General features: G+C 46.9%; 1 protein-coding gene across 2 annotated transcripts; it reads right to left on the bottom strand.

The window, feature by feature from the left end:
- Positions 1-70: 70 nt before the first annotated feature.
- SUPV3L1 (Suv3 like RNA helicase) lies at positions 71-27722 on the bottom strand. 2 transcript variants are annotated; one of them, XM_036736189.1, is made up of 15 exons: positions 27427-27722; positions 14490-14567; positions 13374-13481; positions 12571-12685; positions 11040-11208; positions 10389-10500; positions 9483-9560; positions 9102-9193; positions 7716-7896; positions 7130-7223; positions 6351-6570; positions 4877-4957; positions 4351-4527; positions 3876-4024; positions 71-2716 (listed from the first exon to the last, which is right to left on the bottom strand). In XM_036736189.1, exons 1-15 carry the CDS (start codon positions 27692-27694, stop codon positions 2308-2310), a joined length of 2331 nt encoding a protein of 776 aa, XP_036592084.1. In that variant the 5' UTR covers positions 27695-27722; the 3' UTR covers positions 71-2307. The 2 variants fall into 2 exon arrangements, with proteins under 2 accessions (XP_036592084.1, XP_036592085.1); XM_036736190.1 differs by having other exon boundaries at positions 82-2716; positions 11036-11208; positions 27427-27721.
- Between the last annotated feature and the right edge of the window lie 207 nt (positions 27723-27929).

Raw genomic sequence — 27929 nt, 5'->3', positions numbered from 1 at the left:
CAGGAGTGTGTGTTCTCAGTGGGAAGATCGGAGACAACGGATGGCGTTGAGTAACAAAGACCAGAGGTCAGCAGCGTCAAAAAGGGATAAAGCATTTTAATTTTAAATAAATATACATAAACTTTCACAGTCAAGTGTGTGCATGTACATATACGTATATATACACAGACACACACACATATGTCTCTTGATGTGATCAGTGTAACATATATAAAATATATATTATATATATACACACACAGAGAGAACTTGATGTGGTTGGTGACTAGTATAATCACTTATCAGCATATATTCTATTGTCTTCCTTTCAAAGATGGCTCCTGTTAAGGGCGTGGCCTATATTCCAACCAATACAACTCCCTTACCTCAGATGGAGATGAAAGAAAACTTCACACAAGAAACAGGTCTACGATGATTAGCAAATTTCTTTGAAAGAGCAAAGGTGTGGCTATTGCTGACCCTCACCCCCAGCCACACCCTGAACTCTGGGAAGCAGCTTCCCCCAGCACACCTTCACCCACCTTGGCAAACTCAAGGTTTAAGGAATGGTTCTTTCTCCTTGATTCAAGGGCAAGAGAAGAGCTGTTTCTCCAAGTTTCCTCGTCCTGTCCAATCATGTTCAAGCCCTTCCTCGTGGCCCCTTTTCCAACTCATACACTTGAAACTCAGATTTCAGCGACTTCCCCAAGCCACAGCGTGAGTCCCCACCTCTAAAATAATGAGTATGTGGAGTGGGAAGAGGGCTGGAAGAACCTTATTTCAAAGATGCATGTCATCACAATCAAGAAATGCAATCAGGTTAGGCCCATTCTAGGAAGTTTCCAGAGAGGAAGAACATGACTTTCTACTATGCTCCAAAGCAAGGGGAAAACCCAAAGGAACTCTAGAGGCTGAGGAGTTTGGCCAAACACAAACCGGAAGGAGTACCACACCCTTCCAGATGAAGAGGCACATTCAGCCTTAGTTCCTCAGAAGGCAAAGGTTAGAAGACTGATGATTGTCATCTCAGTTAAACGTTATATTACCTTTCATGACGTACTCTTATCAATCAACTCTGTCCTAGTGAATGGCGTCCATAGGAAGGGAATGGTGTCCACCCGAACCAAAGCCAGTTCAGTTCTAGGGCACATGGGGGTCCACCCCAAATTCAGAGGGCTGCTGACAGGCAGGACCGAGAGTCAGGAGAGGATGGGCTACAGAGCTCACCTAGAGACACCAACGTCCAGGGTGGGGGGAGGGGTAGCTCATGGCTACAAGGAGCAAGTAACCAAACCGCAGTTAAGTGCAGTTCTTCTGAATTCCAATCCACAGTCCTTCCCATCACTTCCTCATGTGAAAGGTTAATCCAGGGGGCATCAGCCCAGTTTCACCATAGCCTTTCATTCTGATTTTAACTAGGGATGAACCAAAGTTTTCTTGGATACTCCAGGGATACAACATTGTTAATCAGGGTTTCATTCTAAAGTATTCAAAGGGTGGTGTGAAAACACTGCAGAGAATCGGGATGAGAGCTCCTGGTCCAACAATGTGATGGGTGGTTTTAAGGACTGACCAGGTGGTATAGGCCTGTGGCTCAGTGGCTATAGAAATGTTCTTTTACAGGCTTCAGAGGCTTTCAAATGAAGAAATCCAAGCTATAAACAGCCATTTGAAAAAATGTTCTGAATCATCAATAAATCATAAATATGCAAACTAAAACAACTCTGAGCTTCTACCTCTTACCTTTCCTTCAGACTGGCAAAGAAGGAAAATGACAATTATTGGGAGGGCTGCAGGAAAGCAGGCCCACTAAGCCCAATATGGGTCCAGACAACGTGGAAAACTGTTTGAAGCTACGGCCCACAAGTCACTGAACTGTGCAGACCCTCTGACCCAGTGGTACCAAAAAAAGACCAAAGAGAAAGAACAGGATCCATAGGTATAAAAATATTTATAGCAGCTCTTTTGGTAGTAGCAAAAAACTGGACAAGAAAGGGGTGCCCATCAACTGGGGAACAGTGAACAAATGAACATAATGGAACATCACTGTGCTGGAAGGGAGGATGAAAGAGAAGGTTTCAAGGAAACCTGGGAAGATCTGTGTGAAATGAAAACGATTCATACATCAACAGTCTAGAGACAGAGGCGGTGACATACATACCACAAATTTCTGTTACTCAGGACAAATCTCCTGATCTAAGACAACGCAGGGTGAAGGGGTTGGGGTGACCAGGCCCGCCAGCAGGGGCCCCCATGACCTCCGTCCACAGAAAGCGAACCAGAAAAGGCTTTCAAAACAGAGGCTGTTTTTAATTTTTTACTAAAAATCTAGTGAGCGTTTGGGTCGTTCTTCTTCCTCCTCATCCTCTCTGAGTGCCTGCCGTTCTCAGCCCTGGCCCTCTCCTCATCCGTCTGCTGCTTCAACCACTCTTTCCTCAGCTGCCTCAGCATGTGTGGGGTGAGCCGGCCTTGACGCACCAACTTCGAGGCCAAGGACTTTGAAGACAGACTCTCAGCCATGGCGGTGTCCACAGCTTCTCCCAAGCTGGGCTTTGCAGCCCCCAGCAGCTGGCCCTGCTTTCCTGCTGGGGAACTGTCCAAGTTCAACATACGCTGGGACTCAGACATGCGAATCAGCCTGGTGATGTTGTGCACACCCTTCTGAATGATGCCATCGAGTTCTTTCTGGAGGTCTCGGACGAGGCTGGCATCAGGGAACATGTCCACAAATCGGTAGCTGAAAGAAAAGAGGCATTACGCTGGGGCCTCAGCCATAGTGACCAGGGTAAAGGCCGTTTGGGCCCTAAAGCCACTAGCGGCTACACGGACACAGTTGAGTTCTGTCTTACAGCAAACCCTTCTCCAGGTGGTTTTTGTACCTAACAGCTATCTAATGGTGGGATGACTTCAAAAGGACTGCCCTGGGACAGCCAGCAACCAAAGATGTTCACAGGGTACCATGTTGGGCCAGTAGCCTCCTGTGCTAAGGACAAAAAGCCCCCTGAATGTCAGCTCAACACACGCTCAGTGCTGACTCTTCTCAAGGCCTGTGATGGGGCCTCCAATCTGGCAGAACAAGGATGAAGACTGTTTATGATCAAAACCGGGGCAAGGAGAGACATCTTTTCCAGCACTTTATGGAGCACAAGGTGGTTTCTTCTCAAAAGCCACATGAGGTCCATAGTGCAAGTATCATGACCTCAATCAATAAGCATTTGTCTCTTAGCCACCAAACCCAGAGCAGCAGCTCCTCCTCTCGAGGTGATGACAGGTGAGGAGACTAAGGCTTAGAGCTAAGGGAGCAGCTGATGCTTGGGGATCTACTGAGAGCAGCAAGGCCTGTTCAGCTCCTTTGTCTCCTACAGCCCCCATGGGGCCTGCAATAGCCACCATCTTACTTTTTGCACCACCATCACTTCTTCCCTCTTGGCCAATGGTCAGGCCACACAGTCTCACTGGCCTCAAGAGCCACGGACCTGCTCAAAAAGCCCCTTGCCTGGTACCCGGACATGGGCTGACAGAAGACCCAGGTTTGCCCAGATGGTAACAGCCCTCTAGGGAGGTTGGACTGGGTGACCTCTAAGTGCCTTCCAGCTCTAAATCTCTGATCCTGTGACCAGGTCTTCACTCTAGTGAAGATTCACACTGAGTACAGGACTCAAAGTCAGGCAAGCCGGGTTAACGCCAGCCCAGTTCAGTCACTTAGCCTGGCTGGTCCTTAGGTACCTCGTATTTAAAACAGGGATGATGACACATTGTATTAGCTTTCTCTGAGCCAGATGTGAAAATAATCGCAGTTGCCCTTTAAGCACAAGAGAAATCCAGCTATATCTATTTCTAAAAGCTCTTTGATTTGTCCCAAACTGTAAATGTGCTTGCTGACCCATGGAAGTTACCTGAGCCACAGGTAGAGATCCAGAACGTCATGGATGGCTTCCAGTTCCACGAGGTCCTTGATGTTTTTTGGCGGTTGTAAGGGCCACCTGGCATAGCGGCGTAACCAGGCAAATGTCAGCGGCTCATTCCGACTGTACTGCCTCGCAAACTGGGAGTACAAAGACAAAGGCTCAAGAGGGGAAGAGGCTGACCACATGGCCTTCCTCCTAGGAACACTCCTCCCAAACACCAACTGGTTCCCCGTCCTCAGTCCCCGTCTGCTCCTGTATCTGCCCTCCCTTGCTAATGCTGACCTGCCAGGCAGGACACTGGCGCTTGAGGACCTGAATGACTCTACGACCTCACCCATTTCATCTCTTCCCCAACTGGACGCTCGCTGACCACCTCCACTCTAAAGCTCTAAGTCTTCTCAAGGCCGCCTCACTTGGACTCAAAGCCTAAGCTGCTCTCTCCCAAGGACCCGAGGATGCTCACCTGTAACAGGGAAGAGCAGACAAACGGCTGCTTCTTGTTGATGGGGGCCGTGCAGAACACGTATCTCACCCGCAGGCTCAGGGGGATGTGCTGGATGAGGTCTGCTGAGAATTTGAAATCATCCATGTTGCAGACAAAATACTGCCCATCAACTTGGGAGAAGTCCACAAAGATATCCTGGGACAGGACGGAAGACATAACACAAAATCAAGGCAAGCAGTCAGTCCACACGGTGCCCCAAACCTAACGTGGATATAGCATCCAAGCCCACACAAGGCACTTGCTACAACTGTCTCTAAAGGCCCAGGCAACGCGGGCTCTCTGCCCCACAAATATTCTATGAGAGGAAACTACAGGCCCAAAGTCCCCGGTGATTGGTGAGAAAAAGGAAAAAAAGTTATATAATGAATTAAAACAAACCCAACTATCCCAAACACACTGATGATAAGAACCAGTAACTGCCACACATTTAACATCTTTATTGAGAAGTAACACAAAGAAAAATTAAAAATCAGTGTCTCCTTACAATAAGATTGGCGAGAGTCGTATCGGGGAGATGGTACGCAAACATTTCAATTTGGTCAGCGGTAGGATGAAGGCCAGCTGCCTTTAAGGAGGGTTAAAAAAAAAAGAGAGAATAATGAATTTACCAAATAACATGAGAATCCTTCTCAGAGCTCTTCTACAGTAAGGCAGTAGTCACCTAATAAATATCTGCAGAAATGAACAAGATTTCACACTCAGAGCCGAAACTGTGACTCCAAATAGCTCCCAACACATCGCTTAAATTGCAGTGATTTGCACTAGAAATGTTTTGTTAAGTAAGAGAGCAGCGATTTGGGGGTCACTTCCTACATTTCTAAGGCCTCTACCACTCTGGAGTAGGAAATGTCCACAAGTCTCACTGCTGACCAGTGACCAATAGTGAGGACGGAAAACCAGAGGCACATCAAGAAAAGAAAGACCACAGCATCGGACACTAGCAGCCTCTTTAGTACTTGGCTTGACCCACAGGGCCAAGGAATGCCCACGGATAGGCATCAGGTATAACAAGCAGGAGAAAAGGGACAAAGGAAGGGATGGGAGAGTCTGAGGAGGTCCATCAAGGAAAAGGAGAGCCATGATAGAACACAAACACCTCTGCATCGGGAATCTGAGAAGCCTCATTCCTTGTGCCACGTGACCTTCTCTTCTCTGGGCCTCAATGAGGGGGTGGGACTGGCTGGCCTCTGCCATCCCTTCTAGCTCCCGTGTTTCAGCAGAGCAGTGGCAAGAGCTTACCCACCCTGGCCTTAAGCAGGCAGACGCGAAGCTTGCATTTCTATGACAGCTTCTACCCAATTGCAGTAATGGCTCATTGATCCAACACCACTAAACAAAACACAAAACCTGCTCCTGTCTCAAACACCCTAGCACTGAGCTGCTCTCTTAGTGATGTGAAGCCCTCCTAAGGTTTCAGGGTGGCCTAAGCCCATCCCAAATGGCTCCAGAGATCAACCAGTGATAAGAACAGATAGAACTGACCTCTGTTGCCCTTTCTCAAGGTATCATTCCAAGCAGCCCTTGGACCCTGACAGTCCCCCTTCTGCCTTACCTTCAATCACCCCAAACTCCAGCCTCATCATCATCATCACACCTTTCTCTCACAAACCTGTGAGCCTGCAGCATGAGGATCATTCATACCACCTATCCAGGGTTATAGAGCCAGGACGAGGCAGGGCTGAGAAAGGAGACCAGGCTTCCTGACCCCGAGCCCAAGGACTCTCTCCTTTGCTGCAGGGAATGTCTCTAAAGAGCTGAAGGACTGACAGCCAAGTGACCGCCGGTCAACAGGCTGTGGCTCCAGGACCCTCCCTCCTCTAGAGGCCTCCGGGACACGGCATGATGACCACCCCATCAGCCCAGAGGCCCTCTGACCACCTTCATGGTGGTCTGGTGACACTCTAGACACCTCGCTGAGTAGGACAGCGAGGACAAGGCACGTGCTTGGGCCAACCTACCTCTATTGGCTCCACAGGCTTATTCAGAATCTCTTTCAGTAATTTCAGGTCTTCTGGATACATGGTAGTGACCTCCCCTTCTTTAAACTTGGAGCTGAATCTGCCAGCCCTGCCTGAGATCTGCAGGGCCTGCGAGGTGCTGATGGGCTCCATTTCCTTCTCCCCTTTCTCATTGATACTGGGCTTTATGAGAGAGTTAAAAATAATTCTTTTTATGCTCCTGCAACAAAGTCAAACAAACAGAGATCACAGAGTACTCTCAGTAGCTCAGGGTGCAGCCACCACTGACAAAAGGAGAACAGGGAGAAAGACCCTGGGACCTTTCTCCCTTTGAGTAGTTGGACTAGGAGTGGTCCTGGTGAGGAGGCTGGGGGCCAGCTAGTATGACACACAGCCTCTGAATGCATAAGAAAGCCTTTTAGGAGCACGTCCCATCCACATCACCCCCATGAGGCAGACAGGCACAGATATCCCAAGATAACACTCACAACGTGGGCACAGCCCCATGAACCAGGGTCCAAAAATAAAAGTTGACCAACTGACCGCAGATAAGGGAGGAGGAATGCCCAAAGGCCCGAGGTGGGTCAGCGGTACTGAGAAGGGGCCTCTTTAATAACGGAGATCCACCATTCTCTATGTGCCTGCCCGAGAGTCAGCAACAAGCCAGATAACTGCAGGTCTATGTGGCAAGGAGCCTCCTCCTGGAGGACTAGAACAGGCTGGCTGCACTGCCCATGGAAAACCACCCACTTTCCCTCTGTTCAAAACCAAGTACTTACAAGTTCAGCCCCATGCCAATCGCATCAGTCGCCACCAGGATTTTGCACGGATCATCAGGATCATTAAACTTTTTCGCCTGAGCAAGTTTTGTCCCTAAAACAGTGTCAGTCACAAGACAGTGTTATATCAGGCCAGGGCACCTCAAACCCTCCCAGATCACCAAGCCTTCACTAGCCCCTTCCCACCCATAAATATTTCCCCTTCTCACACAGGCCTCGATCCTCTCTCTACCTGTCCCAGAGCCCTGGCTCTCTTCCCTGCCAAATGAGCCCTCCCAGCCCTCCCTTTTATGCCAAGCCCTCTTCACTCCTTCTGTGGACTCCTCAATAGCACTGAGGAGAACTCTGGAGGGCTCAGACCACATCAAAGAAAATGCACCCCATATTTTATGGGCATTTCTGTAATTAATAATGAACACACAGACATGCCAAGAGCCTTAGCTACTGGAATGAAATCTGATCCCAGATCATTCCCGTGGAGAGATCCCATCTCCCACTCCCCACCACAAGACCTAAGCCAGCACCCTCCCCCCTACCTCAGACACAATGACGAAGCAAACTTCGTGATGTGAAAACCAGTCCTTACCAGGGGGGAGACTGCCATATATAACAGCCGACTCCAAGCCCCGAACTTCAATCTGACGACTCACAGAGTAAATGTCATTCTTGCTAAAACAGACGATGCAGTCCCCAGGGCGAAGGTTATCTAAAGATTCGAGAGCATGATCCAACACAGTGATGGGGGTAAGTCTATTATAATTCCGAACCTAGGATCAAGATGTTAAAGATATTAAAGCAGCACTCATCTTTCTTAAAGTTAACTGAGCTTAACAATAACAAAAAGCCTGTATCTTTCATTTCACTTAAAACAATGCTGGATTTAACACAAACTTTCACAAGTCCTCCTCTTGTACCAGAATTCCTCAATTCAAAGGAAAACAGAACCATGGAATCTCAGAGCAGAGGGGGGTACCTGAGGTCATCTGGTCATCTCCTAAGCCCCTCATCCAGAAGGACAGTCCCCAAAGCTGCGAACAAGCTGGGAATGGCAGGGCTGAATCTAATAAGGATGCTCTTTCAAAGACACCAAACTGGTTGGTACCCCTTCCCCTACCCCAGTGCCCTGCATGGAGCTACTTGGCAGATACCTGCTGAGCTCCAGGGGCTGCTCCTTTATGTCAAATACAGTTAGGAAATTTAGAAACCTGTTTGGAATACGAGACACACATTCTGCTTAAATAACATTAAAAACTGAAAGAACCAAAGGCAAAAATTAAAGCAGAGTCATTTGCTCAGAGGGACACAGAGAGGCAGAAAACACCCTCTGGAGGAGGAGAAGACAGATGGCCTTCACTCTCCTCTCTCCTTCTGACCTCCACTCAAATAAGAGAAAAGCAAATCAAAACAACTCCTCTGAGGATGGATTTCTCTCATCCCAGCTAATTAACTACACGGGGGAACCACCCAAAGGCAGACACTGGTCCTTGCCTGGTGGACCTAGGAATGGTCTAGTCCCTCTGGAAAGCAAAAGCCTGCAAGTGCCCACCAACCAGGTCTGTGACTGCACCACAAGAAACAACAGACACCAACTGGAGCTTCTAAAAGCTGAGGAGGGCTTGTGTCTCATCCTAGAGGCTAGTTAGTGAGGAGGGGGTGACCTGGTCAGGCTGCGCTCACAGAAAGGTGCCCTGGCAACAGAACATCCAGAGAAGGGAGCAGAGGGGCCCAGGGCCTAAAGTAACATGGCAGCCCAGTGAACAGAGAAAAGGGGTCGAGAGGTGGGAGGCACACTGTGAGGTAGGAAGACTGGCAGCACCTGGCTCTGCAGGGTAAAGAAGGCAGTGGAGCTGCTAAGAAGGGCAAGTCTCCACCCCTGGCAGAGGACCAGAAGCCTGCCTAATGCCCTGTGCCACCTGGCCTCTCCTGTACTCATGGGACCCTCAAGGCTGGCAGGGTAGAACAGGCCCAGTACCTCCACCTCCTCCCCCGTGGTATACATCAGCTCCGTCACAATGTCAATAGCGGCAGCTTCTCCACACAAATGGATTTCTTCTGCACAGAGCCCTGGAGGGTAAAAGGAAATGAAAACTGGAACACACAGAACAAAGCAGCCCAAGTGACTTGGTCTAGACAGTCAGAGCCTCTGGGGTCCCCTGGAGAAGATGGGGAGAGGGGGAGGAGGATGAAGAGGGTCAGGGAGGGGGGGAAGGGAGGAGAGGGGGAGGAGGGAACAAGAGGAGAAAAGGGAGGAGGGAGAAAAGGGGAAGGAAGGAGGTGGGGGGATGAAGAACAGCAGCAGCAGCAGCTCACTCCCCATGCCACAAGACCCCAGGGGAAACACTGAAATACCAACCCAGGAGTGCTCTGGTCCAGGCCCATCCTCTAGCAGGATCTTTAATCATCTGAATTTCATCAATCACAGCCACGTCATCTTAAAAGAAGAAAAAACATTCAGCAGAGCAGTGAAACCTGCTCCTTTATCCCCTTTTCTCATCATGGGCAGGGGGGCCTTTCTCCCTCCATTTTTGTTCTCTTAAGGGGTTGTCTCCCCCATAATTGACCTCAAGTAACATCCAGGTTGACAGCAAGGTCGTTCTCTGCAGTCTCCAGGCTGGGTGACTCAGGCCTTCCCTTAAGAACCCCCAGCTGGCACCAAGCCAGCAGAGGCCCCTGTGGTCCAAGAGATGGGGGGGAGTCACCACAATCTCCCTGAGATGAGGCCTGTGTGCCTCCTGCCTTCAGAGCATGCCTAGGAGCTTGCCACCTACCCCTCATCCGGCAGGGGTGGGATCCATCCCCCTGGTCCTGCTGCCCGCTGCTCACGTCCTCTCCTCCCTCCAAGCTGCCGGTACTCGGGGCACTTTCCTCAAGGTATTTCCCTGGCAGTCTAACCAAAAGCACCTTCTTCCTTTAATAAACAGCTGACATCACTGTGGTTTGGGGGCATTTTAAGAATCACAAAGCACTTCCTCAGAGAAATAATCCTGCAGTAGGTTTACAAGAGCTGTTATCCCAGCATACACATAAACAGCCTGAGGCTCAGAGATGAAGCCCCTTCCCAAGGGCCAGGACTTGGGCCTCCAGAGGCCAGATGCCCAATGCAGAGCGACTTCTACCTCACCAATGAGCCCCAATCCCATGTACAGATTGAGGGGGACAAGTAAAAAAGACCCTACACTCCCAGGGCTCTAGAGGCAAACAAGAGAAACCTAATGCTAGATTCCAAAGGCTCCATGTAGGTCAGACTATTGGTACCTACAAGAAGATGTGACACTGCACATCTCAACAGTGCAGGCTACATGGGCAGCTGGTTTTCCATCTGGGTCGGCGACCACCCGTTCTTCCCCTGTTACCAAGTCACATAACACACCCTATGGGAATGAAAAAAAAAATGAGTTTCCACCTTGAAAACAGCAGCAAATAGGTTTTTGATTTTTAATTTAAAAAATTGCTAAACAAATCAGGACTTTTCTCTCATGTGGCAAGATTTACCCTAATATTAACAACATGTAGTTGTTCAAACACTGGCTGAGCCAGGGAGGGCTTGGAATGGATTTCCAGACACTGCCCCTCAAGGTAGAATTTTTAAGTAAACCCAAGGGACAGAACGAAAAGAGTTAATTTCTCAAATGACCAGGCCTCTTACCGGCAAGTGACCCCTCCTCCCTTCAGAACCATGTAATAAGGAGGGAAGGAAAAAGAATTCTAGGACTTATCTGGGGAGCCGATGCCAGCTCAAGTGATGGCAACTCCGCAGGGAGAATCCTAAGCCACCAGAGTTGGTCCATCCAACTCAGCAATGGACAGAGGCAAAAAGAGCTCTGGAGGGCTCCCTCCCCTCCTTGCCCCAGACATCCCCCCAAGTGTCTCTACAACAAGAAGGGAGGGGAACAGCTGGTGACATACTGACAGCATTATTACTCTTTTCGAAGATCTCGTGGGCCAACAGCTTTAAAGGGCCACAATAAACCCCAGACTTGGCAGTCAAGTATCTCTGGATAGCATGGTAGGTTTTCCCACTGTTGGTCGGGCCAGAATGGAACACTATCTTCCGCCGAATCGATCTGGCTTCTGGGTACCTAAGAAAGAAGGGAAAAACAGTTTAATCCCAGCAACTCTTAACCCCAGCCTGGCAACCAAGCCTGTGACTAGGGAAGTTCCAAACGTGGGAGACTCTGAACATTTACCAGGCAGTTCCTTTGGGAAATGAGATTGTGGTCATTCCAAAGTCACAGGTTATAACAAAAATAGGTTTATTTCCTGGCTCACAGTCAATAAAAACCAACTTATCTACTAACCAGTGGACAAATACTCATTAAGGTGCCATAGATACAAAAGACAAAAACAAAGAAAAAACCCTGGCCCCCCCATTTTCTCTCTCTTTTCTTGTTTCTTCTTTCTGGTGGTTTCTCCCATTGGTTCTAATTCTTCTTTCTAACATGACTAATGTGAAAAGGATCAAATCTGCTGTTCCTTCCTTTATCAACAAGTTCACTTCCTCATTTCTCCCCAGACAGAATTTACTGCCATCACTGAGCACAGCTAAGTGACATCCAGAACAGCAACTGCGCCAGGTACTTAGACAAGACACAGGCCCCTACCTCCCCCACCGGACCTTACAGTCTAGTGGGGAGAAAACTCAGATGAGAATAACCCGAGTTTCCCATGCTGCTTTGCTTGGAACTCTCCTTTGCAAGGATCCCACTGTGTGTTACTATCATTATTGTGATCACCACATCATCATCACCATCGTCATCTTCATCAGTGTCTATTTCTTATCTCCTCTAACAGACTAGCTGAGTGGGCACCAAAGGAGCCAGACCATGGGCATCCCTTTCCCTAGGTGCTGCCCACTCCTCATCCCCAGAGAGTGCCCGCTCTCCTCCAACCCTCAGGCCCACCCTTTGCTTCCCACAGTGATGGCCCAGGTCTCTTCAGCCCACGGGGCCACTCGTATTGAGGCACCTACTAGAATCCTGCTGGAGACGGGAGGTCACAGGCCACAGTAACTACTGTGGCTGTCACAGCCCAGCATCGGGTTCTTGCTATTATACATATCGTCTTTCCCCATGAGACTGTGAGCTCTTTGAGAGCAGAGCCTGCCTTGTCTTCCTATGTGGATCCCTAGTGCTCAGCACAGTGGCTGCTCCTTCCCTCCCTCACTCATTATATGCTTCTTCAGGATGAATTACTTCATCTTTGTATTCCCAACACCTGGAACACAGGCTGTCAGGGGTAAGAAACAAACTGAACAGAACACGTTAGATTCTCTTTTAGAGCAAGTTTACAAGGTCTGAGCACTGTTATCAATCCTACAGATTGGTTCATCTTACAGGTCTGTACTTTTTTGTGAGAAAACAATTACTAATTTTTGAATTTCAAGCCCAAGACACCAGTGACCCTTCACCTCCAGGACTAGAAGAGCACATGAAACAACTGACCAATTGGGTGGAAGGCGTAAATCGCTGATTTTACGGAGATCGTCCTTACAAGCCAGCATCGGGAACATCTGCTTTGCGTGTCTCATGAAGAATGGGAAAAGATCATCCACGTGAGCTGCAGGACAAGACTCAAGGTGAGTAAAAGAGTCAGAGTCGACAGAAAGGCTGTTCCTGACTCTCAGCTGGGGAAAGGTTACCGGACAGAAAAGGGAAGGATCTATGGACCCTTTCTTGGGGTCCCGCACTATTTCTTCTCAAATGGGTAGCTGCTAATAGAACTGCTCAGGTGCACTGACTGAGAGAGATTTAAGGGGATAACAGTAAAATTAAGTGGTTGTTAAGTTATTTGGAGATACACTATTCAGAGAAAACCTGTATTTATCTCACTAGAAATGCCAGTACAAGTAATAAAGATAAATCAATCCCCCTGTAAGAAGTTAGTGCCCTGAGCCTCCAGCCCTGCTGGTGCCCCACCCAAAGGTAACCTAGCTTTCCTTGTACACTGGGGGACTGCCCCAAAGGACCAGACGGGCCGAGCTGGAGAATCTTCTCAGGAATCCTCATTTTAAACTAAGACATGGTGGTGGGTTATTTAGCAACTGCCCCTCAAGGTGATAATTTTAAAACTTAGACTCCTTCCCAAGCTTAATTTCTAAGCCACTAAGTCAAACATCGAACCATTTCCCGAGGAAGTTACTGATGCCTAAACCAACACAAACAGGACTCTTGGAGAAAAGTATTGGGGGGGGGAGACCAAGAGGAGGCCTGTGCAGCATTAACCAACCCTCCCCCCACCTACTTGCCTGCGCTGAAGCAGATATCATTCAGTGTGATGTGAATGTCCACATCCAAGGACTGAGACTGCAAGATATAATTTCTAAAACTGATGAAAGCTTGGTGGAAGAGTCGGGCTACGAAACATAGAAATCAAAATGAGGAAGTGAATTTTACATTAAAAAAAAAACCCTTGATCCCACAAAAAAATTTTATTTGTGCTAAATTCTTAAAAAAAAAAAAACAAATCTGAAGCCATCTCAAATCACATCTCATACCTGCAGGGAAACAAAGGATGCTCCCTACCAGAAAAAGACTCAGATAACCTGAAAAGTATTTCAGAATTTTTCCCCAAATACAACTGAGATATGGCCAGAAGAAAGGACTTGGGTGTTTTTGCAAACCAGCCTCCTCATGGGCAGAAAACAGTGAAAGTCCAATGTGATATAACATGACTTAAAAAGAAATAATTTTAGAAAATGAAATTTTTTTAAAAGAAGATGTCGAGAAGCCCTGAATGATACTGATGAGCCTTTGTTATAACTTTGGTCCCATTTTTATGGATTCTAATTCAATGCCAACTGAATTAGATACAGCAAGTTAAGTGCCTGCCGCCACATCTGAACTCAGGTCTTCCTGACCCCAGGCCTGGCTCTTTGTCGCCACCTAGTGGCTACAGGTCCTAATTTACTGCATAAAAATCAAGAATTTCTAGTAGAATACAGATGGCCCTTTATACTTCCCTTGGTTTATCTAAAATGTACCATCAGATAGCATAAGAAGTGGAAGAGACCTTAGAAACCCCCTAGGCCAGGGATCTCATTTTTCAGGTGAGGAAACTGAGGGTCATAATACCCTAAGTGCTTTGGCAAATGAAGGGACATGTTTTGTGTGACACTCCAAGTCTGTAACAGGTTTTGTTTTTCCCTGCTTTCTCAATGGAGGGGAGGAGGTGGGAGGAGAATTTGGAGCTACAAATAAAACCAAACTGAATTACAAACAAACAAAGCCAGAGTGCGTGTAAGCCCCAGAGCATGTCCTGGTTCCAGGCCAGGCCCCTCCCACTAACACAAGCTGGAGGATCACATGGATGAGAAGCCCAGCCCCAGGAAGGTGACCTCCTCATTCCCTGCAGGCTGCCTTACCATCCAGACCATAATCGGCGCCCAGCTTCTGTATTTCTTTCCTCTTGTAAAATCTGTCTAAGACTTTCCTGACTTCGGCTGCAAGAAAGATAAAAACACAGATTAAATTTTATTATTTACCATCTGACCCATTTTCCTTGGGATAAACCAAGGGAAATTTGCCAATGAAAAGATGCCCACACCCTCTGACTCAGAGGTCTCTCTACTAGGCATATATCCTGAGGGGATCACTGGGCAAAAGAAAGCTCCTCACACAGGCCAAAATATTTACAGCTGTGCTTCTCATAGTAGCAAAAAACTAGAAACCAAGCCAATGCCTTTAGGGGAATGGCCCGGACATTACTGAGCTGGAAGCAACAAGGGATATGATGAACACGGGGAGGCTGAAAAAGCACAGATTGCTGGATGGGGAGTGAAGCAGGCAGGGGGGGCGGAAAAGCCACATACACAAAAGACTACAAGGATGTAAACAGAAGGCAGCACAGGACAGCCCTGAGAGCAAGCCTGGCCTCGGAGAAGACCCCTTCCCACTTCTCTGCCCTGCACTGAAGCAGAGCCTCTGTTTTTAGACGAGGTTTTACTCATTGTTTTCTTTTTCCTTAAAAAATTGTCAAATGGGATTGCTATGGGGATTGACAGACGGAGGAATAGGAGAAACTTCAACAACAATAAAACCAAAGTTATCAAACAGCCTGGGGTGTTCCAGAGGTAACAGAGAACAGAGGGCTGGGCTGGGGCTGTGCCACAATGAAAGGAGAATTGAAAGGATCCTTGCCTGGGATGGGCCGGATGCCTCAAAAGAACCTGGGTACCTGAAATCTTCAGGAAAGTTCAAGGACTGAGGGTCTTTTCCTTTTTAGGGGTTCAGGTCCCACACCCCACGCCCCACCCCTGTAATGGGGGATCCAAGGCTGATGCCAAACTCACTGCTCCTTTTACTGCATTCTCTGCTGTGATGTTGTGGACTTTTTGGTTATGGGATCTGGTTATTTGGTGTCTGAATAAATGGTTTACTTCTACCTTCTATGTGGAGAGTATAATATTAATTAAGGTGGGACCTTTTTACTGTTTTCTCTTTTAGCACTTATTTAATCAAGTGCTCTTGATGAGACTGGCCTTTGTTTCTTTGATTAAATTAGGAGTCTTCTAGGACCTCCTTGCCTCAAGGGAAAGCCCGGTTTGAATGGGTTTGAGTCCCAGGTTTGTGACGCTTTTAGGTCCTGTGGGTGAGTTGCCCTTTGACCCTGAACAGAATATATAAACTCAAGAGGTTGGCATTTTCCCTTGGGGCCCTCAGTCACTGGAAGAGCAGTGTGTGACTGGGCAAGCCTTTGTTAAGAGTCCCCCGGCTTTGAAGAAACTCAGATGTTGATGCTTTCCTGCTAACTATGAATTGTGATCTGGTCTGTTTATGTTGCGTATGTTTGTATTTTGTATTTGCTCTGAAGGTCAGGGTGCTGGCTTTTCCTCCTGAACTAAGTGAGTTATATTTGTATGTTGGATTAAAGTAATATTGTTAACCCCTTAACATTGCTTTCCTTGGTAAAGCAGAGCAAAGAACCTGTGTTAGAGCCTTCTGTGTGCTGGTTACCGTTGGTCCTTCGCAGCCACAGCAGCTGCTAGCCAGATTGTTGTTACAGAGTCTTGTATATTTTGTGATACAGAACTACATAGGCATTTTGACAATTATCATCTATACTGTGATTACTGCCTTGCTGATATAGGGGGTTCCAGAGGGGAAAATCAGCCCACCCTGGTTACACCAGCCACAAGGGAAAGAGTAGGAAACAGTACTGTACCTTGAAGCCCAAGCTCCCACCAGAATCGTAACACTCATGGCTTGGCATCTTACAAACTTTTTTGCTGGAGGACAGTGTGGCACCTAGAGCTTCTGGTGTAGGGCCCCTATCCAAGGGGATCTGGTGACTAATCCTCTCTTCATCAAAAACACAGATTAAACCCTATGGAATGAGCTTCCCCAAAAGACCACCCAAAAGCCAACTTTCTGGTGACAAACTTCTCTGAGATGACACCAAGTCTATCTCCCCAGCCACCAGCTGCTGCCTACCTCCACTGCCTAGGCTACTACACTTCTCCACCTCTTTGAAACCTCAGGCTCAGTCCCCAGAACCATCCTTGGCTCATCATGCCAAGAAGGGTTGCCCATGCACTGCTGATAAAGCACCCTGAAATGTTTCAAGGAAAGCAAATGAATGCAAAAATAGAATTACTGGTCACTTTTCTTATTGGGGAAAGAGGGATGGAAAGATCAACACTTCAGGAGACCTGAGCTCTTGGCCAATAGAGGGTAAGCACTGAAGTGAATTATATCAATAGTGTACCGTGCCCTTTCCTAGGGATCTTAATTAACTCACTCTACAGGAAAGACTCTTCCTCCCAGACCCTCCATTTTAAGGAAGATGCCAGGTCAGCTACCTCTTCATTCTTCTCCAGGGTGTATTCTTGATTCTCTAGACTTTCTCTGCCATGCCCCTGGCATGGGTACTCTCTGCCCCACTCCCTGCCCCCCACTAAAATGTAAGCTTACTATGGACAAGGACAGTCTTTCTGCTAGTATCTGAATCCCAGCACTTAGCATAGTGCCTGGCACATAATAAGCAATGAATAATTATTGATTTGATTTGACCAGGAGTAATTTGCCAAAGGAGTAAACACTAAAAGCAACAACCATATTCTTAATTCTCAGGCTTCCGAAGAGACCATGGGATAGTTAAACACATTATGAAATGTGAAAGTAATGGATGTTTGTCAGTTTTGTTGCTTTTGTTCAATTGAGGAGATGGGAAAAAAATGTCTAATTAAAAAATTAAAAACAAAAACTACTGAACAAAAAGATTTATAGCAGCTCTTTTTGTGGTGGCCAAGAATTGGAATTGAAGGAATGCCCATCAATTGGGGAATGGCTGAACAAGTTGTGGTATATGAATGTAACGGAATACTATCATGCTATAAGAAATGAGGAGCAGACAGACTTCAGAGAAACCTGGAAAGACTTGAACTGATGCTGAGTGAAGCAAGCAGAACCGGGAGAACGCGGTAATGGCAACATTGTGCAATGACTAGCTTCAACAGACTTAGCTCTTCTCAGCAATGCAAGGATCTAAGACAATTCCAAAAGGCTCATGATGGAAAATGCCATCTGCATCTGAAAAAGAACTATGAAGTCTGAATGCAAATCAAAGCGTACTATTTTCTCTCACTTTTTTTCTTTCTTCATTCTCATGGTTTCTCCCATTGGTTCTATTTCTATCTCTAATTCTTCTTTACAACATGACTAATGTGAAAATATTTTTAATATGAATGTATATCAGACTGCACACTGTCTTGGGGAGGGGGGAGGAGATGGGGAGAAAATTTAGAACTCAAAATCTTATGGAAGTGAATGTCAAACTAAAAATAAATAAATAATAAATGATTTTTTTTTTGACAAATTTTAAAGCCACTTTAAAAAAAGAGCCTTAATATAGGAACGTTGTCTTTTCTCAGACTCAAAACATAAACAAGTTTAAGAGGGATCTGATTCTGAAAGAAAGCGACAAGGCTATTTTTAGCTTCCTCAGCAGTACTGCCTTCTAACAAGGAACCAATGCTCATAAACGTCAACCACAACTTGATTCTGACCCTTTCCTCTCTAACATATATGGTTTTTTTCTCTTCAAAATGTCTGAGATTTAGTCTTGTTTCTTCATTCTCCAGGTCACTACCCCGGCTCTTATTTCCACACAATTACAAGGAAGCACATACTTCATCCAGTTCTCTCTCCACTCCAACCCTTCCAAGCAACTTGCACAATTCAGACTGGCTAATCTCCCTACAATATGGTGCAGAACAGATCTGGAATGGGCTTACGAAACTACCTGTGGTGCCTCCCACTTCCTCAAGTCAGAAACCTCTGCCCCTGGCCCAGTCTGTCTGTTTAGTCTATCCTCTGTCCTGTCCCCTTCTCTGGGAGACCATCTCCAGCCCAGGGATGCCCCCCAACCCAATTCCTTTAGCCATCAAAGTCAGCAGTCACACAGAACTTATCTGTTTCCTAAGCCTGTTTGTGGAGTTTAGTTATCTCTTACCAGCTGAATACGACAGTTGAAGGAACAGATTATTTTATATATTAATCAAGTGGAAAGAATCACTGAAAAGAACAAAAGGAGGATGATCACCAGCCTAAAGGCCAATCTCAATAACTGTTGAAGGTTGGGGGACAAGGTCCAAGAACCCCAAGACTGGAGTTCTCAGACAGGGTCTTTGAGGGGGGAATGCCCCTCAAGGGCCGGACTATTGGAGAGGGTTGGGGCCATCTGGAATGAATTCAAGGACTCAAGCATTCTTTAAGTCAAGGTGGCAAAGATTTATTACGCTTTTCAGCAGGCAAGAGTTCTTAGGGAACCTGCAACCTTACAGGGGTGCAGTTAATATTTATATAGGATATTTTGGGGTGAAACATGGGCCAAATACGTCAATTAGGTGTTTTGGGGTGGTATTAGGAAGAGGTTAAGGGGTAGTCAGTTCTTAAAGGAACACGCACTTTTTGTATCTACTGGGAAAGTATCTTTGAGTTCACTGGGAAATAGCCCAAGCAGGAGCTACATGGAGGTTTGGTTTTAGGCCTAAAACATCACTAAGTCAACTATAGGTCGGGGCTGACTAGAAATATCCAGGCTGCTTCCATCAATGTCTTGTTAGACAAGATAAATGTAAGGGAGCACACATGTCTAGGTCTAGCATGCACATGACCCAGTACACAGCCAATTGAGTACATATGAGTCCAAACTAATAATTCTATAGGTACAGCTGGCCGCAGTATCAGGGGGAGAAATAAGGGCATGCTGTCCTGCTTTTTAAGGCCAATGTTTTCAAGAGATGTCATTTTTGGAGAGATATGATTTTGGAACTGGGGTTGAAGCCCAGGCACCCAGGCTCCCCATCATTATGACATCTAACTTCTTTATATTTACTTGTTCTCCATACTGGGATTAACATTCTTTAGAGAGGCATAACTGATGCTTTGCTAAAGTTAAAACCCTTTGACAATCAGATATGTCTGTTTGCAAGAGATCCAGTTTGATTACAGGGCTCTAGAGCATCAGGTTCTTAGAAATGCTAGCACCAAAAAAATCCAACAAAGTCTCTCAAGCTCACTCACACACACACACACACTCATTGTCTCTCTCTTCAACGAAGTTCATTAAAAACAAGGCTTTGTTTCACTGTTCATGTTTGAATGAACTGAATCCTGGGCATAATGACCACTCAATAAAAATAACAAGTGATTAATTCTGACAGCCTCTGATATCAGCCCTAATCCAAAAAAGATTGGAGGTCACAACAACTAACTAGTTCTTTTTTTTTTTTTTTACTTTCTGTAATTTTTAAGGGAATTTCATTTTCTTTTTTTTTTTATTTCTTTTCATTTATTTAATTAGTTTTCAGCATTGATTTTCACAAGAGTTTGAATTACAAATTTTCTCCCCATTTCTACCCTCCCCGCCCACTCCAAGATGGCGTATATTCTGGTTGCCCTGTTCCCCAGTCAGCCCTCCCTTCTGTCACCCGACTCCCCTCCCAACCCCTTTTCCCTTCCTTTCTTATAGGGCAAGATAAATTTCGACGCCCCATTGCCTGTGTATCTTATTTGCTAGTTGCATGCAAAAACTTTTTTTTGTTTTTGAACATCTGTTTTTAAAACTTTGAGTTCCAAATTCTCTCCCCTCTTCCCTTCCCACCCACCCTCCCTAAGAAGTCAAGCAATTCAACATAGGTCACATACGTATCATTATGTATAACCCTTCCACAATACTCATGTTGTGAAAGACTAACGATATTTTGCTCCTTCCTAATCTATCCCCCTTTATTGAATTTTCTCCCTTGACCCTGTCCCCTTTTGAAAGTGTTTGTTTTTGATTACCTCCACCCCCATCTGCCCTCCCTTCTATCATCCCCCCCCTTTTTTATCTTCTTCCCTCTTCTTTCCTGTGGGGTAAGATACCCAATTGAGTATGTATGGTATTCCCTCCTCAGGCCAAATCTGATGAGAGCAAGATTCACTCATTCCCCCCTCACCTGCCCTCTCCCCTCCTCCCACAGAACTGCTTCCTCTTGCCACTTTTATGCGAGATAATTTACCCCATTCTATCACTCCCTTTCTCCCTCTCTCAATATGTTCCTCTCTCATCCCTTGATTTGATTTTATTTCTTTTAGATATCATCCCTTCATATTCAACTCACCCTGTGCCTGCTCTCTCTCTCCATATATATATACACACACACACATATATATACATACATATGCATTTACTTATACATATATATATACATAAACATATATATGCATATTCCCTTCAGCTACCCTAATACTGAGGTCTCATGAATCACACACATCATCTTTCCATGTAGAAATGTAAACAAAACAGTTCAACTTTAGTAAGTCCCTTGCAATTTCTTTTTCTTGATTACCTTTTCATGCTTCTCTTGATTCTTGTGTTTGAAAGTCAAATTTTCTATTCAGCTCTGGTCTTTTCACTGAGAAAGCTTGAAAGTCCTCTAATTTTTGAAAATCCATATTTTGCCTTGGAGCATGATACTCAGTTTTGCTGGGTAGGTGATTCTTGATTTTAATCCTAGCTCCATTGACCTCCAGAATATTGTATTCCAAGCCCTTCAATCTCTTAATGTAGAAGCTGCCAGATCTTGGGTTATTCTGATTATGTTTCCACAATACTCAAATTGTTTCTTTCTGGCTGCTTGCAGTATTTTCTCCTTGATCTGGGAGCTCTGGAATTTGGCGACAATATTCCTAGGAGATTTCTTTTTGGGATCTATTTGAGGAGGCGATCTGTGGATTCTTTCAATTTCTATTTTGCCCTGTGGCTCTAGAATATCAGGGCAGTTCTCCTTGATAATTTCTTGAAAGATGACATCTAGGCTCTTTTTTTGATCATGGCTTTCAGGTAGTCCAATAATTTTTAAATTCTCTCTCCTGGATCTATTTTCCAGGTCAGTGGTTTTTCCAATGAGATATTTCACACTGTCTTCCATTTTTTTCATTCCTTTGGTTCTGTTTTATAATATCTTGATTTCTCATCAAGTCACTAGCTTCCACTTGCTCCAATCTCATTTTTAAGGTAGCATTTTCTTCAGTGGTCTTTTGGACCTCCTTTTCCATTTAGCTAATTCTGCCTTTCAAGGCATTCTTCTCCTCATTGGCTTTTTGGAGCTGTTTTACCATTTGAGTTAGTCTATTTTTTAAGGTGTTGTTTTCTTCAGTACATTTTTCAGTATTTTTTTGGGTCTCCTTTAGCAAGTCATTGACTTGTTTTTCATGGTTTTCTCGCATCCTTCTCATTTCTCTTCCGAATTTTTCCTCTACTTCTCTAACTTGCTTTTCCAAATCCTTTTTGAGCTCTTCCATGGCCTGGGACCAGTTCATGTTTTTCTTGGAGGCTTTTGTTGTAGGCCCTTTGACTTTGTTAATTTCTTCTGTCTGTATGTTTTGGTCTTCTTTGTCACCAAAGAAAGAACCCAAAGTCTGAGACTGAATCTGGGTGCGTTTTTGCTGCCTGGCCATATTCCCAGCCAACTAACTTGACCCTTGAGTTTTTCAGTGGGGTATGACTGCTTGTAGAGTTTAGAGAACTATGTTCCAAGCTTGGGGGGATGCGCCGGCTCTGCCACACCAGCACTCCTCCTTCCCCAAGAACCCCCAACCTGGACTGGACTTAGATCTTCAGCAGGCTCTTCACTCCTGCTCTGATCCGTCACTTAATTCCTCCCACCAGCCGGGCCTGGGGCCGGAAGCAACTGCAGCTGTAGTTCTGTAGCTGCCCCACCTCCACTGACCCAGGGCCAGTGGCCGAACCACGAACTCCTTCTTTCACTCTTGTCCCCAGCAGCTTTTCCCACTAACTTTCTCGGTTGTCTTTTGTGTTTGTGGGTTGAGAAGTCTGGTAGCTGCTGCAGCTCACTGATTCAGGGCGCTAGGGCACGCTCTGCCCGGCTCCTGGTCTGGTTGGTCCGCACCGCTCACACTGGGCTCTGCTCCGCTCCCAGCTCCATGGGGGATAGACCTCAGCCAGAGACCATCCAGGCTGTCCTGGGCCGGAGCCCTGCTTCCCTCTGCTGTTTTGTGGGTTCTGCAGTTCTAGAATCAACTAACTAGGTCTTAACCTTGCTAATGCTGACTTCAATAGGGGACTGTGGATGTAAGTTCACAATTCATCATTCTGGGAAAGATAAATTTTCTTCATTTAAGTGGCTAAAGAACCCAAAGAGACCAATCCATCAAAAAGGTTTTTATGAAGTGTTCACTCTGTGTGAGACACTGCAAAAAATCACAGGGTGCCCAAAGCCCTCTGGGCAAAGAAAGGCCTCTAACAGAAGGCAGGATCTGAGCTGAGTCTAGAAGGAAGCCGGGAAGCCAGCAGAAGGGAGAGCATTCCCGGTAGGGGGCACAGCTGGTGAAGAGACAGGCAGGGGTAATATCAGTGACCTAAGAAGTAGAAGAAGCCAAGGCTCACGTGTAGAACCACCCTTAGGCTACTCAGCTGACTCACGGAAGTTCCTGGGCAATACTTACTTCTGTGCTCATCCATGCCCCAGGACAAGTGGCAGGAGCTCAAAAACAAGACCTGGGTTCTCACCCACCCCCCACTATAACCACTGTGGGGAGATTCCTGCTTCTATCTAGGGACAGCCTTGGAATCCAAAGTAGGAAAAGGTGGCCCAGTCATCACCTCCCATTAGGTCTACAATTAAAACCTTCCATGCTTGGGCCTTCCTTACGAAATTGCTTCCAATTAACCCAGCATGGATCTTGCAAACAGGGCTGTTTGCAGATGGGCTATCTCTTACTTTTCTTTAGTATTCCCAATGCTTCAGACAGTGTCCAGCACACAGCAGGCACTTAATAAATGACCTTTTTTTGTTTTGTATTTTTAAGCCAGTAAGCTATCACACTGGCTTTCTGGCCGCCTCATAACCATGGCTGGTGGTGCTCAGCTACCACAAGAGGTAGGGGGCTTCCCCTTGGGTGCCAGAAGTGAAGGCAGCGCTAGGTGCTAGGTCTAAGGAGTGGCCTGAGTTCCCTGCTCCTAAAATCTGGTACATGGTTCACCTTGAAGGGGTAAAAAGGCATCAAATAAGAAGCCCTCAGTGCTCTATTACCTCTGAACAACAGGACACACTAAGAAATCTAGGCAGAATTAGGAGTCTGAAAAACAAAGCACAAAGGACTTGGACGATCCCATCCCCACCCCCAGCGGATCTCCTAAGTACGTGACGTTGGACAAGTCATTAAGCCTCTATTTCAGTGTCCTCATGTGAGTCTGTGCTCCTATGACTATTTCCAGATTTTGGATCTGGGTCCCAGGCCCAAGAAATGCAAAGTACACTAAGAGGCACTTCATGGTGCCTGTTCCATTCTAAATGACAACGGACTAAGGGCCTACTGCGCACCTGACACTGTGCATGTGACAGGACAGAAGACCAAAATGGAAGCCATCGTTATCTGCAAAGAGCTTCTGATCCATCGGGGAGAAAGGGGAAGTCTTTTTCGGCATTACGCCTAGCAGGTGCACAGAGGCCCACCAAGCTACTCACAAGGGGCCTCTAAAGACTGGCCGGAATGAGGCCTCCTGGTGGCCTCCCTTCTTTTTTTTTTCTTTTATATTTATTTTTTAGTTTTAGTTTACAACACTCGGTTCCACAAGTTTTTGAGTTTCAAATTTTCTCCCCCTCCCACTCCAAGACAGCATGTAATCTGATATAGGTTCTACATGTACCTTCACACTAAACATATTTTCACAGTGGTCAAGTTGTAAAGAAGAATTATAACCAATGGAATGAACCATGAGAAAGAAGATACAAAACAGAAACAAGAACAAAAAAACACAGCAAATAGTTTAATTCTTTCTCTGGATGTGGATAGCTTTCTCCATCATGAGTCTTTTGGAGCTTCTTAGAATCTTGCATTGCTAAGAGCCAAGTCTATCAAAGTCAGTCATCGGAGATACAATGTGTCTGTAATTGCGTACAATGTTCTCCTGGCTCTGCCCCCAGCCCTCAGCATCAGTTCATGTAAGTCTTTCCAGGTTATTATGAAGTCTGTATCTTCCCCATTTCTTATAGCACAATAGCATTCCATCACATTCATATACTACAATTTGTTTAGCCATTCCCCAATTGATGGGTATCCCCTTGATTTCCAATTCTTGGCCCCCACAAAAGGAGTTGCAATAAATATTCTTGTACATATGGGTCCTTTCCCCGCTGTATGATCTCTTTGGGATACAGCCTTAGAAGTGGAATTGCTGGGTCAAAGAGTATGCACATTTTCATAGCCCTTTGGGCATAGTTCCAAATTGCTCTCCAGAATGGCCAGATGTGTTCACAACTCCACCAACAATGTGATGGTGTTCCAATTTTCCCACATCCTCTCCAGCATTTATCATTTTCCTGTTTTGTCACGTTAGGAAATCTGACAGGAGACATGTGGTACCTAAAAGTTGTTTTGATTTGCATTTCTCTAATCAATAGTAATTTAGAGCATTTTTTTCAAATGATTATAGCTATCTTTAATTTCTTCCTCTGAAAACTACCTGTTCATATCCTTTGACCATTTATCGATTGGGGAATGACTTGTAGTCTTATAAATTTGACTCAGTTCTCTGTATATTTTAGAAATGGGCCTCCCTCCTACTAAAGCCCAATTTCTTCCCTGCCCATCCACAGCACTTGTGCAATGGAGGCTGAGGATGTGCTGAGGGCCTAGAAAGCAGCCCACACCAAGGCTCGGGGCACCCCAAAGAGTCCAAAGAGGAAGATACACTTGTCCACAAGGAGAGCGACAGCCACTCTTTCCGTAGTGGCTAAGAACTGTCTGCCACGAGGATACCCATGGGAAAAGACAGTCTCTGTGAACCCTAAATGGAATTGTTTGAACTGATCCTGACATGAGTGAGCAGAATCAGGAGGACAGAAGAGGACTGATGAGCAGGCAAGCTCGCTCTCTCTGGAAAAAGGGGTGAGGGGCTGGAGACAAAGAAAGAGGCACCCATTTTCTGAATAAGGCCAATGATGGGATGTTGTGTTTGACTGTGTACACTTGTTACAAGGGTTTGGGGGGAGAGATGGTGGGAGGGGAAGAAATTAAATGCTTGTCAAAGTCTACTAAGGACCACAGACGCAGAGCTTAGAGGACCCTTCAGATCACCAAAGCCAGACCCCTGAACGCTCCACGGAGCCTGCTCTTGGTCTCCCTGAGGGGACACACTGTCATCTAAGGCAACAATACAACATCTCCACAGGAGGCGTCTTCTCTAAGGGATCTCCAGCCCCAATAATACATTTTCTGGTTTGGGATTGGGAAAAGCCTTAGCCCTAGTCCCTTTCAATATTCAGCGAAGGATCTCTCCCCTTCGCCTCTCAACACATATACAGAGAGGCAGCTGCTAGTGCAGTAATGCATGGGTGACTGCACTTCTGCCTCAGACACTCACAAGCTGTGACCCTGGGAAAATCACCTGTCTTTCCTCAGTCTCAATTTCCTTGTCCATAAAATGAAGATAAAGCACTTACCCCATGTGGTTGTCAGAGGAGATGATATTTAAAGTACTTTGCAAACCTTAAAGCGCCATGCAAATGTCTGCTATAATCACTGTTAAGAGACACTTTGGTACAGTGGGAAGAGGCCTGAACTTGGAGTTACAAGCCCTGGTTTCAAATCCCAGTATTTCCAATTGTGTGACCTGGACGAAGTAATTTCTTTTGGCCTCGGCCTCCTCCTCTGCAAAATGAAAGACTAGACTCTATGACCTTTAAGATCCTTCTAGATAGAGAGCCCATGAGGCTGTGAGGGGGGGAGAGGGAGGGGGGTGGTAATGCCCTTTAGAAGAAACTGGGGTTCTGAGAGGTAGAGAAAGGCCAAGAGAAACCTAGTCTGGAGCAGAGTCCAGTATTTCCAAAATCACATTATCTAGGTTGTGTGTCTTAAGTGTGCACACACATGTGTATCTGTATATACATGTATGTATATGCGTACATATGCATCACACACACACACACCCTCTCTCTCTCAGGTTTAACGCAAGAATCTTGAGGTCATCGTTAAGGTTACCATTTATTTCCATTTCACATACTGGAGAATCGAGGCTGGGGATGGGCTGCAAGGACCCCGAGCTCACCTCCAGAGGCACAACTTCCGGGGTGGGCGTGTTTGCCGACATGTTTACCTGGGGGGAGGGGCCCAGCTGGGCCCCGGCCTCAGTTTCCCGAGGCTCGCTCAGGATCTCCCGGCGGGTGGGCTCCAGCCCATGGTCAGACGCCAATCTCACTCCAACAGGAAGATTCTGCCATGGGCACAGACATGGGGAGGGGGCCTGCTCTCTGGGGGGCTCTGTCCCCGCTCAGCCCTCCCCAGCGCCTAAAAGCTCGACAAACATCTGTTAAGCAGCTACTATGTGAAAGAACGGTGCTAGGAGCTGGGGACACAAAAAGAGGCCACAAGACCAAACCCTCGGGACCCTACCTCGAGGGGCTCCCAGTCTAACGTGGGGACGGTTGTTCAAACAGCTTAACAAAGAGCGTCGCACACAGCAAGCACTTAATGAATGCTCTACCGTCCGGTCGAACCTCACGAATTACAGATGGAGAAACTGAGGCCCAGAGAGGGGGAGAACTTGCCTCACACAGCGCCACCGGGGTGGGGGTTGGGTGACCAAAGCAGAACCTGGGAATGGAGGCGGAAGTTTAGAGCCACGAGACCTGGGCTTATGGGCTCCAGGGTTGTTCCAGGTGGGGAAACTGAGGCCCGGAGAGGTTAAGTGAACGCAACACCAGCACTGGAAGCACCCGGCCTCCGCAGAACAAACCAGGACACTGAGGCACGCGGAGAGCCAGGGAGCACCAGGCGGGGCCCGGAACTCACCTTTGTTGAGAGGCCGCGTAAGCTCGGCTCCCACGTCGCCCGCGGCGCTGGGTCCGAGCGGCTTCACGGGCAGCGGGACGTAGAGGGACGTGTTGGGAGCCTTGGAGCCGCCTGAGGAGGAGGAGGAGGAGGAAGAGGAGGAGGAAGACCAGGCCCCGGCCGTAGCCCGGCCCAGCGTCCGAGGCCCCGGCTCCCGGCCCCGCCGCAGCACGGGGACCACCCGGGCCGGGAGCCAGGCCCAGCGCAGTGCGCACCGCGGCAGCGACATGGACACTCGACCTAGAACGGAGCCCCCGCCAGGCGGGGCGGGTGCGCACTACTGTGACGCAACCTGCTGCGACCGGCCCTAGAAGGACCCCAACCGAGTCCGGCCTGCCCCAGGATATGCCTGACGCCAGCCGGGGAAAAATGTCCCGCCGAGGTTATTGCTCCACGACGACTGCGGAACTTCTGGGCAAGATACGTCCCGAGACCGGGTTTTTCTCTTCTCTAAGATCCAGCCC

Source organism: Trichosurus vulpecula, chromosome 8 (assembly GCF_011100635.1).
Source record: "Trichosurus vulpecula isolate mTriVul1 chromosome 8, mTriVul1.pri, whole genome shotgun sequence".
Lineage (NCBI taxonomy): Eukaryota > Metazoa > Chordata > Mammalia > Diprotodontia > Phalangeridae > Trichosurus > Trichosurus vulpecula.
This window is presented reverse-complemented; position numbering and strand designations above follow the sequence as displayed.

Excerpts from the sequence above, each read along its gene's own strand:
- SUPV3L1 (XM_036736189.1), bottom strand. The coding sequence starts at position 27,694 with ATGTCGCTGCCGCGGTGCGCACTGCGCTGGGCCTGGCTCCCGGCCCGG. Across the intron at positions 10,501-11,039 it reads TCGAAAAGAGTAATAATGCT|GGTGTGTTATGTGACTTGGT; the intron begins GTCAGTATGTCA and ends TCATTCCCATAG. Across the intron at positions 4,528-4,876 it reads CGACTCTCGCCAATCTTATT|GATATCTTTGTGGACTTCTC; the intron begins GTAAGGAGACAC and ends GTCCTGTCCCAG.